Raw genomic sequence first — 16115 nt, forward strand, 5'->3', positions numbered from 1 at the left:
TCTATTCCCACTAAACACCAGGGCCCCCATCTCTCCCTACTAAGCACTAGGACCCCCATCTCTCCCTACTAAGCACCAGGACTCCCATCTCTCCCTACTAAGCATCAGGACCCCACCTCTCCCTACTAAGCACCAGGACCCCTATCTCCCCCTAATAAGCACCAGGACCCCCCATCTCTCCCCACTAAGCACCAGGACCCTCATCTCTCCCTACTAAGCACCAGGACTCCCATTTCTCCCTACTAAGCACCAGGACTCCCATTTCTCCCTACTAAGCATCAGGACCCCCCATCTCTCCCCACTAAGCACCAGGACCCCCATCTCTCCCTACTAAGCACCAGGACCCCTAGCTCCCCCTACCAAGCACCAGGACCCCCCATCTCTCCCCACTAAGCACCAGGACCTGCCATCTCTTCCCAATAAACACCAGGAGCCCCATCTCTCCCCACTAAGCACAAGAACCTGCCATCTCTTCCCAATAAGCACCAGGACCCCCCATCTCTCCCCACTAAGCACCAGGACCCCCCATCTCTTCCTACTAACCATCAGGACCTCCTATCTCTTCCCACTAAGCACCAGGACCCCCCATCTCTCCCCACTAAACATCAGGACCCCCCATCTCTCCCCACTAAACATCAGGAGCCCCATCTCTCCCTACTAAGCATCAGGACCTGTTATCTCTCCCCACTAAGCACCAGGACCTGCTATCTCTCCCCACTAAGCACCAAGACCGCCCCAATCTCCCCCCACTAAGCACCAGGGCCCCCTATGTCAGTCCTGGATGATCATAGGTGGATAAGTATTTCTCCCTACTAAGCACCAGGACTCCCATTTCTCCCTACTAAGCATCAGGACCCCCCATCTCTCCCCACTAAGCACCAGGACCCCCATCTCTCCCTACTAAGCACCAGGACCCCTAGCTCCCCCTACCAAGCACCAGGACCCCCCATCTCTCCCCACTAAGCACCAGGACCTGCCATCTCTTCCCAATAAACACCAGGAGCCCCATCTCTCCCCACTAAGCACAAGAACCTGCCATCTCTTCCCAATAAGCACCAGGACCCCCCATCTCTCCCCACTAAGCACCAGGACCCCCCATCTCTTCCTACTAACCATCAGGACCTCCTATCTCTTCCCACTAAGCACCAGGACCCCCCATCTCTCCCCACTAAACATCAGGACCCCCCATCTCTCCCCACTAAACATCAGGAGCCCCATCTCTCCCTACTAAGCATCAGGACCTGTTATCTCTCCCCACTAAGCACCAGGACCTGCTATCTCTCCCCACTAAGCACCAAGACCGCCCCAATCTCCCCCCACTAAGCACCAGGGCCCCCTATGTCAGTCCTGGATGATCATAGGTGGATAAGTATGCCAAGAAGAGAGAGCTATAGCAAGATTTGCTTCCTGCTAGCAACATTTTGTTTTGTTTATGTTTTTTTGTGGAATAAAACTTTCTACGGACTGTACAAACCAGTGTCCCACACTCATCCTTCTAAATTTTTAATGATCCCCACTTTGGGTCCAGTATGATACCCCGTTTGATGAAAAGCAGCCTTCAGGACCTTTACACCCAATACCAGTGTAGCGCCCTGCTCCTGTTGAGTAGGCGCTATTTGTAAATTTATGTTATCTGAGCTGTAGTTTAGCTCAGAATGATTATGCCAAATTATGGGTCTTTGCACATTTTCCACTTGACTGTAGGTGTCGCTGTCACCACTGGACAAGGTTGGAGACGCAGCAGGTGCGGTGTATTCAGCATTCTTTCCCAGAAGCAGCTCAGTGGCGTGGTCCCCGCCGCTGTGCATTCTGGGAGAGGGCACTTAAGGGACAGACACTGTTCTAGCCGATCCTGACCTGAGGGCCCTCCTGGCCTCAGGGATGTGTTGGCAGTCTTTTGGTCTTGGGGTCTGCTGGCCTGAGGCTCCGCTACTGAGCATACCTCCCAACCGTCCCGGATTTCGCGGGACTGTCCTGCGTTTCGCGGTAAATCCCGTTGTCCCGCGATCATGGCTACAGTCCTGCAATTCCGCGCCCCCCCATGCGAGTCCCGCGATTACAGTGATTCGCGGCAAACCCCCCCTCAACAACTGTGATCTCCGGACCCCCCCCCCCACTCAACAACTTCGATCCGCGGACCCCTCCCGCTCAACAACTCTGATCCACGGACCCCCCCCCCCAACTAGATCTGCAGAACACCCCCCCCCCCCGCTCAACAACTTTGACCCTCATTCTGAAGTTGAAAAGTTGGGAGGTATGTACTGAGAGTAGGCCCTGGAGTTTCTGGGGCCTACTGGTCTAGGGGTGGTCCTGTGCTGTCTTCTCTGCAGGAAGAAGCCGAATAATTGGGGATTCAATTGGAGGACGCATCCGGACCAATTTCAGCCGGCTGGCTGAAAGATCCTGGCACCGTGTAGCTGTGTCTTTGGAACTTTAGTAAAGCGCATGTGTGGTTACACGATCCTGTGGGAGAGGACTGCGCAAGGACTCAATGGCACTCATCAAGTCTGCGGCAGAGACTTTTGAACGAGCTTCACACCGGCTGCTAGGTCAGTGAGAGAGGCCTATCCGGGCCCACACACCATAGGAATTTCTGATGAAAAAATTCCATCAGTTTCCAATCGAAATTCCTATCGTGTGTACAAGGCATAAGTGTTGGTGCGAACATTTGTGAATAACTCTTAAAGGAGGACCCCTAAGAGGAACGAGGTGAGGGAACGGCAGGCCCAAATTCAAACCAGCAGCTCCTACTTGGGTAGTGCTACACCAGGATACAGCTGTACGGCACTTCTACCCCCTAGAATGGCAAGATTCAATGTCTGAGGTTGTAAGCTGACAGGTACTCTTTATATTGTCACACAAATATTAAAATAGATCTCACCTGAAGAAGATATTCCAGTCCAGGTGGAGCAACAGCGACGGCCATAATATCCTGCAATATATAAAAATATGGAACTTTATTATAGGTAACACTTGCAGGAATGTATAATTTGAGGCACACAGCTATGGGGGATGAAGGACCTGAGCTATGGGAGACTGAGGAGCTCAGCTATGGGAGACGGAGGAGCTCAGCTATGGGAGACGGAGGAGCTCAGCTATGGGAGACGGAGGAGCTCAGCTATGGGAGACGGAGGAGCTCAGCTATGGGAGACGGAGGAGCTCAGCTATGGGAGACGGAGGAGCTCAGCTATGGGAGACGGAGGAGCTCAGCTATGGGAGACGAAGGAGCTCAGCTATGGGAGACGGAGGAGTTAAGCTATGGGGGGTTGGAGGAGCTCAGCTATGGGAGACGGAGGAGCTCAGCTATGGGAGACGGAGGAGCTCAGCTATGGGAGACGGAGGAGCTCAGCTATGGGAGACGGAGGAGCTCAGCTATGGGAGACGAAGGAGCTCAGCTATGGGTGACAGAGGAGCTCAGCTATGGGGGGTTGGAGGAGCTCAGCTATGGGAGATGGAGGAGCTCTTCTATGGGAGATAGAGGAGCATAGATATGGGATATAGAGGAGCTCAGCTATGGGAGACAGAGGAGCTCAGCTATGGGAGACAGAGGAGCTCAGCTATGGGAGACGGAGGAGCTCAGCTATGGGAATCAATGACAGAGATTACAGTTCTTTACTTTGAAGTAGAGACTATTAAGAGAGGATATGATTACAACGTACATGTAGGTGGGGTTCAGCGTGGCACAGAGGAAATAATTCACACAGGCAGGTGGCAATAGAAGACTTGTATGTAAGAGATACAATAACAAACCCGGTGGCAGAGGCGTAACTAGAACCTTCAGGGCCCCGTTGCAAGAGACCCCTGACCCCCCCTTCCATCCAATCCCTGAGCTTCCAGTTATGGGAGAGCACCCATGGACATCCTGCCAGAACCCTGCCTCCGTGTGTGCGCATCCCCTGAGGCGCGCTCTGTGACAGCTGTGTCCGAAGGTCACAAATTACGATAAAGGGTCAATCACAGAGGTCACATCAATACATGTAAAAAGACTCGCCAGGTTATCGTCAGTCCTTTCCTCCCATGCTGTGTCTGTGTGAGGAAAGGAGAGCCGAAAGCATCTCTCTCATACAGCCCGTGGGCTTCTCCTCCCGCCCCTCTCCTCCGGTGTGTGCACCATGGGAAGTGTGAAGCCCAGCAGCTGAATGTGATCATTCACACTTCCCATGGTGCACACATGAGGAGAAGGAGCAGATCAGCTCTCTTCTCTCACATCTGGGGAGGGTGAACTGTCAGTGCAGGCTCTGGGCTGTATGAGAGAGACGCTCTCAGCTCAGAGTCCTGCGACAAGCAACCCCACTGGGGCTCCTCTTCCCCCGACAATGGCGAAACACTAGGCCTGGTCGCAAGTGCAACCTTTGCGACCCTGGTAGTTCCAACACTGCCCGGTGGGAAGGCTCCCCAGCCAGGTACACTCACAGTTTCCAGCGGCGTAAAAGAAGCAGATTCCAGCTGAACTGTTGAGACAAGTCAGAATTCGGCCTGGCTGTCTAGCGCTCGATCGGGAAGGTGTCCAGAAGAAATGCGAACCTACACTAGATCTTCTAATTTTTATCGTTTTTTCCCCACAAACAGAGCTTTATTTTGGTGGTATTTGATCACTTCTGGGGTTTTATATTTTTTGTGCTGCAAATAAAATAAAAAAAAGACTGAAAATTAAAAGAAAAAAAAATGTTTTTCTTAGTTTCTGTTACAAAACTTTGTAAATAAGTAAGTTTTTTCCTTCACTGATGAGGCAGCACTTTTTTTATAGCGCAAAAAATAAAAAACGCAGAGGTGATCAAATACCACCAAAAGAAATCTCTATTTGTGGGAAAAAAAGGGACGTCAATTTTATTTGGGTAAAACGCAGCACGGCCGCGCAATTGTCGGTTAAAGCGACGCAGTGCTGAATCAGAAAAAGTGGCCGGACATCTGCTCCAACCTACCTCTGTGATGTCCCTGACTGTCACTTCTCACTTCCACTCTCTGCTGTCTCTCCTCTGTGGTCTGATGTCTCCTGGTGGAGTCTCCTCCGCTCTCGGCTGTCTCTCCTCTGTGGTCTGATGTCTCCTGGTGGAGTCTCCTTTGCTCTCTGCTGTCTCTCCTCTGTGGTCTGATGTCTCTTGGTGGAGTCTCCTTTGCTCTCTGCTGTCTCTCCTCTGTGGTCTGATGTCTCCTGGTGGAGTCTCCTCCGCTCTCTGCTGTCTCTTCTCTGTGGTCTGATGTCTACTGGTGGAGTCTCCTCCACTCTCTGCTGTCTCTCCTCTGTGGTCTGATGTCTCCCCCACTCTCTGCTGTCTCTCCTCTGTGGTCTGATGTCTCCTGGTGGAGTCTCCTCCGCTCTCGGCTGTCTCTCCTCTGTGGTCTGATGTCTCCTGGTGGAGTCTCCTCCTCTCTCTGCTGTCTCTCCTCTGTGGTCTGATGTTTCCTGGTGGAGTCTCCTCCGCTCTCTGCTGTCTCTTCTCTGTGGTCTGATGTCTCCTGGTGGAGTCTCCTCCGCTCTCTGCTGTCTCCTGGTGGAGTCTCCTCCTCTCTCTGCTGTCTCTCTTCTGTGGTCTGATGTCTCCTGGTGGAGTCTCCTCCGCTCTCTGCTGTCTCTTCTCTGTGGTCTGATGTCTCCTGGTGGAGTCTCCTCCGCTCTCTGCTGTCTCTCCTCTGTGGTCTGATGTCTCCTGGTGGAGTCTCCTCCGCTCTCTGCTGTCTCTCCTCTGTGGTCTGATGTCTCCTGGTGAAGTCTCCTCCGCTCTCTGCTGTCTCTCCTCTGTGGTCTGATGTCTCCTGGTGGAGTCTCCTCCGCTCTCTGCTGTCTCTCCTCTGTGGTCTGATGTCTCCTGGTGGAGTCTCCACCGCTCTCTGCTGTCTCTCCTCTGTGGTCTGATGTCTCCTGGTGGAGTCTCCTCCGCTCTCTGCTGTCTCTCCTCTGTGGTCTGATGTCTCCTGGTGGAGTCTCCTCCGCTCTCTGCTGTCTCTCCTCTGTGGTCTGATGTCTCCTGGTGGAGTCTCCTCCGCTCTCTGCCGTCTCTCCTCTGTGGTCTGATGTCTCCTGGTGGAGTCTCCTCCGCTCTCTGCTGTCTCTCCTCTGTGGTCTGATGTCTCCTGGTGGAGTCTCCTCCGCTCTCTGCTGTCTCTCCTCTGTGGTCTGATGTCTCCTGGTGGAGTCTCCTCCGCTCTCTGCTGTCTCTCCTCTGGGGTCTGATGTCTCCTGGTGGAGTCTCCTCCACTCTCTGCTGTCTCTTCTCTGTGGTCTGATGTCTCCTCTGCGCTTTACTGTGACATGGTTTCCTTTTATTGTTGTAACAAAAACATTCCGTCAAGTTTATTACTACAACTTCCTGTTACCACCCATCCGTGACGCAGCACTCAGGACAGGGGAAGTGTGCAGAGTCATACAAGAGAGATACCGAGAATTACACCCGGCATACAGGACAGGAGAAGTAGTACTGCGCAGAGTCCGTAGCATTGCCACCTCCACTTTTAGTAAACCCCCCCCCCCCCCCATAGGTTTCAAAAGCCAAATGGGACAGATAAGACTGACCCAATGGCGACAATTAAACAATCAATACAAAATAAATAATTAAGTAGAGATCAATATGCAGTGGGGGCTGGTAGTAAAAAAAAAATTGTGGGGGGGGCAAACAAACTAAAAAATAAATAAAATAAAAAAAACATCAAACGCAGCCACTGTGCCCATCAAACGCAGCCACTGTGCTAATCAAATGCTGCCACTGTGCTAATCAAACGCTGCCACTGTGCCAATCAAACGCTGCCACTGTGCCAATCAAACGCTGCCACTGTGCCAATCAAACGCTGCCACTGTGCCAATCAAACGCTGCCACTGTGCCAATCAAACGCTGCCACTGTGACAATCAAACGCTGCCACTGTGACAATCAAACGCTGCCACTGTGACAATCAAACGCTGCCACTGTGACAATCAAACGCTGCCACTGTGCCAATCAAACGCTGCCACTGTGCCAATCAAACGCTGCCACTGTGCCAAACGCTGCCACTGTGCCAATCAAACGCTGCCACTGTGACAATCAAACGCTGCCACTGTGACAATCAAACGCTGCCACTGTGACAATCAAACGCTGCCACTGTGACAATCAAACGCTGCCACTGTGACAATCAAACGCTGCCACTGTGCCAAATGCTGCCACTGTGCCAAACGCTGTGACTGTGCCAAACGCTGCGACTGTACCCATCAAACGCTGCCACTGTACCCATCAAACGCTGCCACTGTGCCAAATGCTGCCACTGTGCCAATCAAATGCTGCGACTGTGCCATCAAACGCTGTGACTGTGCCCATCAAACACAGTCACTGTGCCCATCAAACACAGTCACTGTGCCCATCAAACACAGTCACTGTGCCCATCAAACACAGTCACTGTGCCCATCAAACGCTGCCACTGTGCCATCAATTGCAACCACTGTGCCCATCAAACGCAGCCACTGTGCCATCAAACGCAGCCACTGTGCCATCAATCGCAGCCACTGTGCCATCAATCGCAGCCACTGTGCCATCAATCGCAGCCACTGTGCCATCAATCGCAGCCACTGTGCCATCAATCGCAGCCACTGTGCCATCAATCGCAGCCACTGTGCCCATCAAACGCAGCCACTGTGCCCATCAAACGCAGCCACTGTGCCCATCAAACGCAGCCACTGTGCCCATCAATCGCAGCCACTGTGCCATCAATCGCAGCCACTGTGCCATCAATCGCAGCCACTGTGCCATCAAAACTGACTGTGCCCATCAAATTCTGCGACTGTGCCATCAATTGCTGCGACTGTGCCATCAAATGCTGCGACTGTGCCCATCAAATGCTACGACTGTGCCCATCAATCGCAGCCACTGTGACATCAATCGCAGCCACTGTGACATCAATCGCAGCCACTGTGACATCAATCGCAGCCACTGTGACATCAATCGCAGCCACTGTGCCATCAAACGTAGCCACTGTGCCATCAAATGCTGCGACTGTGCCATCAAACGCTGCCACTGCGCCATCAATCGCAGCCATTGTGCCATCAATCGCAGCCACTGTGCCATCAAACATGTTGAGGGCATGCGCCCTGGCACGGTTAAGGAGGGGGGGCGCTCGCTCGTCCCCACCCCTTTCCTGACCGGCCGGGCTGCTGCTCGGATACGGGTCTGGTATGGATTTTGGGGGGGAACCCCACGCCGTTTTTTCGGATGTACGGGGGTTCTCCTTAAAATCCATAGCAGATCCAAGGGGCGGGTATGCCCTCGGAGGGGGGAACCCATGACGTTTTTTAGTTGAAATTTGGCGTGGAGTTCCCCCTCAAGATTCATTCCGGACGCAGTGCTTAGTATTGGCAGAGATCCAAGTCGGATCCCCGTTCAATATCGTGCCGCGGCTAAACGCAACCGCAGCTAATCGCACTGTACCCACTTCCCGACCGCCGCATGTACATATACGTCGGCAGAATGGCACGTACAGGCACATCAATGTACCTGTACGTGCCTGCCTAGACGTGGGTCAGGGGTCCGATCGGGACCCCCCCCCCCCCCCCGCTACATGCGGCGGTCGGATTCCCTCGGGAAGCGATCCGGGACGACGGCGCGGCTATTCGTTTATAGCCGCTCCGTATCGATCGCTCCCCGGAGCTGAAGAACGGGGAGAGCCGTATGTAAACACGGCTTCCCCGTGCTTCACTATGGCGCTGCATCGATCGAGTGATCCCTTTTATAGGGAGACACAATCGATGACGTCAGACCTACAGCCACACCCCCCTACAGTTGTAAACACACACTAGGTGAACCCTAACTCCTACAGCGCCCCCTGTGGTTAACTCCCAAACTGCACCTGTCATTTTCACAATAAACAATGCAATTTAAATGCATTTTTTGCTGTGAAAATGACAATGGTCCCAAAAATGTGTCAAAATTGTCCGAAGTGTCCGCCATAATGTCGCAGTCACGAAAAAAATCGCTGATCGCCGCCAATAGTAGTAAAAAAAAAAGAATTAATAAAAATGCAATAAAACTATCCCCTATTTTGTAAACGCTATAAATTTTGCGCAAACCAATCGATAAACACTTATTGCGATTTTTTTTACCAAAAATAGGTCGAAGAATACGTATCGCCCTAAACTGAGGGAAAAAAAATTATATATGATTTTGGGGGATATTTATTATAGCAAAAAGTAAAAAATATTGCATTTTTTTCAAAATTGTCGCTCTAATTTTTGTTTATAGCGCAAAAAATAAAAACCGCAGAGGTGATCAAATACCACCAAAAGAAAGCTATATTTGTGGGAAAAAAAGGACGCCAATTTTGTTTGGGAGCCACGTCGCACGACCGCGCAATTGTCTGTTAAAGCGACGCAGTGCCGAATTGTAAAAACCCCTTGGGTCATTTAGCTGCATATTGGTCCGGTCCTTAAGTGGGTACAAATGCAGCTGACCGCTGTGCCCGGAGTCTTGAATTCCAGCAAAACATAAACACGCTTTTAGCTGTGGGCAAAACAGCCGTCCGTCTGAAAGGGGCCTTAGAGCTTACAATCTAAGAGGGAGGGTCAAGAGATTGAAATGGTAATTACTGTGGGGGATGGGCCGATGGAGAAGATACATGGACAGTTGTTAGGTGGGGGGGGGGCAGGATAGGCTTCTCTGAGGAGATGAGTTTTCAGGGATCGTCTGAAAGTGGATAGAGTAGGAGAAAGTCGGAGGACAGATTGGGGGGTAGAGCATTCCAGAGGATGGGAGAGGCTCTGGACGGGTCCTGAAGGCGAACGTGGGGTGAGGTGACAAGGGAGATAGAGATCAGGAGGTCTTGGGAGGAGCGAGGAGAACCATTAAGTTGGGATTTTGAGACTAGCTTAGTGATGTAGCTGGGGGGGGGGGGCAGGTTGTGGACGGCTTTGTAAATTATTGTTAGTACATGTGGAGCCTCGGATTGCGAGTAACGAGCGTTTCGCAAAATACGAGCGCTGTGCATTTAGAAAAATCCTAACTCGGTTTGTTGTCTTGCAAAACCAGCAGGTTTCAGGCCAAAAATTGGTGTGCAGTACCGCGTCTGGCCTGAGGTTTGGGGGGGTGCCGGAGATGAACGTTGCCATTTGGAAAGACTCGGAAATACTCCGTACCCGAGCCTTGTCGAGGTTTGCCAAGGTCAGCCGAGCTGTCCTCTGGCCTTTTCGAGGCTCTCTTCTTCAGAAGAGGGAAAGTAGGGTAGCCAGGTCGAGAAGTCATCAAGGAAGAGTGTACTTTAATTAGGGGCGGGGCATTCATCTAAAATAAGTGGCTATACTGTATGTGGTAGACATGGGAAGATTTCTCATGATAAGACAGAAACACAGCCAAGAAGGTCCTGTTCGGGGGGGGGAGGGCTCAGTATAGAGGGGTCAGTGGGGGCACCAGGACACCATACTGATGGGTTAGCAGGGCAAAGTACTGGTGGGTACCAGGGCACAGTACTGGGGGGTAAGAGGGTAAATTACTGAGGGGTCCGGAGGGAAAAGTACAGGGGGCCACCAGGAGACAATATTGGGAGGTAAGGATGAAAAAAAGAGGGCACCAGGGCAAAGTCCTGGTGGGCACCAGGGCACATTACTGGGGGCAAGAGGGTAAATTACTGATGGTTCAGGAGTCAAAAGTACTGGAGGCACTAGGGCACAGTACTGGGGGGGGTAAAAGGGTAAATTACTAAGAAGTCAGGAAGGAAAAGTACAGGGGGGCACCAGGGCACAGTACAGGGGGGTCAGGAGGGCAAAGTACTAGGGGGGTAAGAGGGTAAATTACTGAGGGGCCAGGAGGGAAAAGTACAGGCAAAACCAGTGCAAATTACTGAGGGGTCAGGAAGGAAAAGTACAGCGGGGCAACAGGACTCAATATTGGGAGGTCAGGAGGGAAAAAGTACAGGAGGACACCAGGGCACAGTGCTAGGGGGTAAGAGGGAAAATTACTGAGGGGTCAGAAGGGCAGAGTATAGGTGGTCACCAGGGAACAGTGCTAGGGGGTAAGAGGGTAAATTACTGAGGGGTCAGGAGGGAAAAGTGCAGGTGGCACCAGGGCACAGTACTGGGGGGTAAAAGGGTAAATTACTAAGGGGCCAGGAAGGAAAAGTACAGGGGGGCACCAGGGCACAGGACTGGGGGGTAAAAGGGAAAATTACTGAGGGGTCAGAAAGGAAAGGTACACAGGGGGCACCAGGACACAATATTGGGAGGTCAGAAGGGAAAAGGTACAGGGGGACACCAGGGCACAGTACATGGGGGCAAGATGGCACTGTACTGGAGGGGTCAGTAGGGCAAAGTACAAGTGGTCACCAGGGCACAGTACAGGGGGTTAGGAGGGCAAAATATAGGGGGCACCAGGGCACAATACAAGGGGGGCAGAAGGGCAGAGTAGAGGGGGATACCAGGGCACAGTACTATGGGTCAGGAAGGCAAAGTACAGGTGGTCCCAAGGGCAGAATACAGAGGGGCACAGGGCACACTACAAGGGGGTCAGAAGAGCAGAGTAGAGGGGGATACCAGGGCACAGTACTGTGGGTCAGGAAGGCAAAGCACAGGTGGTCACAAGGGCAGAATACAGAGGGGCACCAGGGCACACTACAAGGGGGTCAGAAGAGCAGAGTAGAGGGGGATACCAGGGCACAGTACTAGGAGTCATGATGGCACAGTACATGGGGGCAACATGGCACAGTACTGGGAGTCAGAAGGGAAAAGTACAGGGGACACCATACTGGGGGGTCAGGAGGACAAAGCATGGGGGGGCACCAGTCTATGGGACAGAAGGGGTTTCCTCCACATGCAGAGCGGCACAGGGAAGTTGCTGTCACAGTACAAACACATGGCCACCCACTGCTCCCACCAATACGTTTCTGTGCCCATCTACTTGTTCTGGTGTGCCCCCCCCCCTCCCCCGGCCTTTCTCCCCAGTCCATCCCACAGGATGTCACCAGTGATGGCCCAACACCAGAATCTGTAGGGTGTTCGCCCTAAAATGAGCACTGAGCATGGCATTCTGCGCCCTGAATGGGCAAAGCTTTGCCCAATCAGGGCGCAGTGTAAGCTGATTGTTAAGGGGCTGGGCTCATTTCCCATTCTCGCCTCCAAACCACACCCACATAAGAGCGCCATCCAACTAATTTCCCATCCCCCGACCAAAGACACAAATGACAATGTAACATGGAGTCTGTCTTCAGTATGAGGAGTTCCCACCATTCATCTCACTCATTATTGGTGTATTATAATAATATTCCTGGGGGAGGAGCCGAGAAATGGGCGGGGCTGAGGTGATATAAAGGAGGGGCTAAAGGGGGGGCGGAGAGATACTTAGGATGTAATATTAAAAAAGGGACCGAGGGGGATGGGAGAGATCTTACTTTGTATCTCTATCTCTCGTCTGATCAATGTTTATAAACAATGTTACTTTGTATCTCTCTCTCTCCTGTCTGATCAATGTTTATAAACAATGTTACTTTGTATCTCTCTCTCTCCTGTCTGATCAATGTTTATAAACAATGTTACTTTGTATCTCTCTATCTCCTGTCTGATCAATGTTTATAAACAATGTTACTTTGTAACTCTCTATCTCCTGTCTGATCAATGTTTATAAACAATGTTACTTTGTATCTCTCTATCTCCCGTCTGATCAATGTTTATAAACAATGTTACTTTGTATCTCTCTATCTCCCGTCTGATCAATGTTTATAAACAATGTTACTTTGTATCTCTCTATCTCCTGTCTGATCAATGTTTATAAACAATGTTACTTTGTATCTCTCTATCTCCTGTCTGATCAATGTTTATAAACAATGTTACTTTGTATCTCTCTCTATCTCCTGTCTGATCAATGTTTATAAACAATGTTACTTTGTATCTCTCTATCTCCCGTCTGATCAATGTTTATAAACAATGTTACTTTGTATCTCTCTATCTCCCGTCTGATCAATGTTTATAAACAATGTTACTTTGTATCTCTCTATCTCCCGTCTGATCAATGTTTATAAACAATGTTACTTTGTATCTCTCCATCTCCCGTCTGATCGATGTTTATATACAATGTTACTTTGTATCTCTCCATCTCCCGTCTGATCAATGTTTATAAACAATGTTACTTTGTATCTCTCCATCTCCCGTCTGATCGATGTTTATATACAATGTTACTTTGTATCTCTCCATCTCCCGTCTGATACTTTGTATCTCTATTTCTCTCCTGATCAATGTTTATAAACAACGTTACTTTGTATCTCTCTATCTCCTGTCTGATCAATGTTTAGAGAGATACAAAGTAACATTGGCCTGGATTCAAGAAGCAATTGCGCCTGTGTAACCATAGTTACACAGGCGCAATTGCTTACTTGCGCCGGCGTTACGAGTGCTCCTGATTCAGGAACCTCGCAACGCCGACTGCAGCCTAAGATCTGCGCGGCATAAGGCTCTTATGCCCGCATATCTTAGGCTGCATTCTTGCGATGGCCGCTAGGTGGCGTTCCCGTTGTGCTCAGCGTATAGTATGCAAATTGCATACTAACGCCGATTCACAACGTTGCGCGAGCCCTGCGTACGCAATTTACGTCGTTTCCGTACGGCGGTTTTCGCGTAAGGCTGCCCCTGCTATTAGCAGGGGCAGCCAATGTTACGTATACCCGTCGTTCCCGCGTCGCAAAATTTGAAAGTTACATAGTTTGCGTAAGTGAATCGTGAATGGCGCTGGACGCCAATCACGTTCACGTTAAAGCAAATGACGTCCTTGCGACGTCATTTGCCGCAATGCACGTCGGGAGCACGCCTAATTTAAATGATCCACGCCCCCTACGGGATCATTTAAATTACGCGCCCTTACGCCGGGCAGTTTTCAGGAGCGCCCACGCAATTTACGGAGCTACTGCTTCGTGAATCAAGCGTAGCGCAGGAAATTTACGGAGGCGCAGCGGCAAATCGGTACGCTGCACCACCTACCTGAATCTACCCTATTGTTTATAAACATTGAACAGACAGGAGATAGAGAGATCTAACATTGTTTATCTCCCGTATTATCAATGTTTATAAACAATGTTACTTTGTATCTCTTTATCTCCAGCCTGATCAATGTTTATATAGAGATACAAAGTAACATTGTTTATAAACATTGATCAGACAGGAGATAGAGAGATACAAAGTAACATTGTTTATAAACATTGATCAGACGGGAGATAGAGAGATACAAAGTAACATTGTTTATAAACATTGATCAGACAGGAGATAGAGAGATACAAAGTAACATTGTTTATAAACATTGATCAGACGGGAGATAGAGAGATACAAAGTAACATTGTTTATAAACATTGATCAGACGGGAGATAGAGAGATACAAAGTAACATTGTTTATAAACATTGATCAGACGGGAGATAGAGAGATACAAAGTAACATTGTTTATAAACACTGATCAGACGGGAGATAGAGAGATACAAAGTAACATTGTTTATAAACATTGATCACACGGGAGATAGAGAGATACAAAGTAACATTGTTTATAAACATTGATCAGACGGGAGATAGAGAGATACAAAGTAACATCGTTTATAAACATTGATCAGACGGGAGATAGAGAGATACAAAGTAACATTGTTTATAAACATTGATCAGACGGGACATAGAGAGATACAAAGTAACATTGTTTATAAACATTGATCAGACGGGAGATAGAGAGATACAAAGTAACATTGTTTATAAACATTGATCAGACGGGAGATAGAGAGATACAAAGTAACATTGTTTATAAACATTGATCAGACGGGAGATAGAGAGATACAAAGTAACATTGTTTATAAACATTGATCAGACGGGAGATAGAGAGATACAAAGTAACATTGTTTATAAACATTGATCAGACGGGAGATAGAGAGATACAAAGTAACATCGTTTATAAACATTGATCGGACGGGAGATAGAGAGATACAAAGTAACATTGTTTATAAACATTGATCGGACGGGAGATAGAGAGATACAAAGTAACATTGTTTATAAACATTGATCAGACGGGAGATAAACAATGTTAGGTCTCTCTACCTCCCGTCTGATCAATGTTTATAAACAATGTTGCTTTGTATCTCTGGTGGGGATCACCTCCCCGGGTACAAGGCGCGTCTCTTCTTATTATTCGGACTTGTTGTCGGTTTTTTTTATCTTTCCCATAAAACAGAATATAAATCCCCTCCCCCCCCACATAAGTAAGAAGTGTTTCTCCGATCTCCGATCTATAATAATAACGATGGTTTCACAAACCTTTTTCTTCCCCTCACAGAGCGATTTCCAGGCGTCGCGACTCTCCCAAGTCTCGGCTTCCTGAGTCCGGAGCCAGATTCCTTCCCCTCCTCCACTCCTTCCTTGTTTATCCCACGTGCCGCCGCTGGTCACAAGTGAGACGCAAAACCCGGATCAGATCCCACACTGCCCGGGTTGTCCGGAAATCCCGGAGCGGATTCCTCCTTAGATTCCCACATAACGAAGCGCGGTCCTTGTTCTGTGTGTATGGACTCTGCGCAGTACTACTTCTCCTCAGGGCTGTCCTAATGAGAGGGCACACCTGGGCACTGCCCAGGGGCCCCTGCACTTTCCCCAAAGCAGCTGGCCCTTGAACCCACGCTGACCCAAAATTGGGGGCCCCATGATGGCACTGAGAGTGATAGATACACAGGGGAAGCAGTCTGCCTCCTACCTACTTGATGTCTGTTTACCTGCACTGTCATCATTGTAGGGGCCCCAGAGCATTACTTTGCCCAGGGGCCCATGAAGCTATTAAGACGGCCCTGCTTCTCCTGTCCTGTATGTCGGGTGTAATTCTCGGTATCTGTTCTTATTCTGTATGTATGGACTCTGCACAGTACCACTTCCCGCGCCCCGTGTTCCGGGTGTAACTCATGTTGTAGTGATACGATTGGTTAAAATGTTTCTTTGACGTAACATTCAGCTCTTCCCCTCCCTATACGAGAGAGCGGAGGAGACTCCACCAGGAGACATCAGACCACAGAGGAGAGACAGCAGAGAGCGGAGGAGACTCCACCAGGAGACATCAGACCACAGAGGAGAGACAGCAGAGAGCGGAGGAGAATCCACCAGGAGACATCAGACCACAGAGGAGAGACAGCAGAGAGCGGAGGAGACTCCACCAGGAGACATCAGAC

General features: G+C 49.9%; 1 protein-coding gene across 2 annotated transcripts in view; it reads right to left on the reverse strand.

Moving 5' to 3' along the window:
* Nucleotides 1-15554, reverse strand: part of LOC120933797 (phospholipid scramblase 3-like) — a 43798-nt gene extending 28244 nt beyond the window's left edge. Inside the window, exons 1-2 of one of the 2 annotated variants that reach the window (XM_040347192.1) lie at nt 15217-15554; nt 2882-2932 (exon numbers count right to left, since the gene is read on the reverse strand). In XM_040347192.1, coding sequence (XP_040203126.1) covers nt 2882-2926 — 45 coding nt within the window. In that variant the 5' untranslated portion in view covers nt 2927-2932; nt 15217-15554. Of the gene's footprint in view, nt 1-2881; nt 2933-4922; nt 5029-15216 lie in introns of those variants that run through there. The other variant, XM_040347193.1, reaches the window with a different exon arrangement.
* Nucleotides 15555-16115: the final 561 nt, after the last annotated feature.

The sequence above is a fragment of the Rana temporaria genome, chromosome 3, assembly GCF_905171775.1.
Source record: "Rana temporaria chromosome 3, aRanTem1.1, whole genome shotgun sequence".
Classification (NCBI taxonomy): Eukaryota; Metazoa; Chordata; class Amphibia; order Anura; family Ranidae; genus Rana; species Rana temporaria.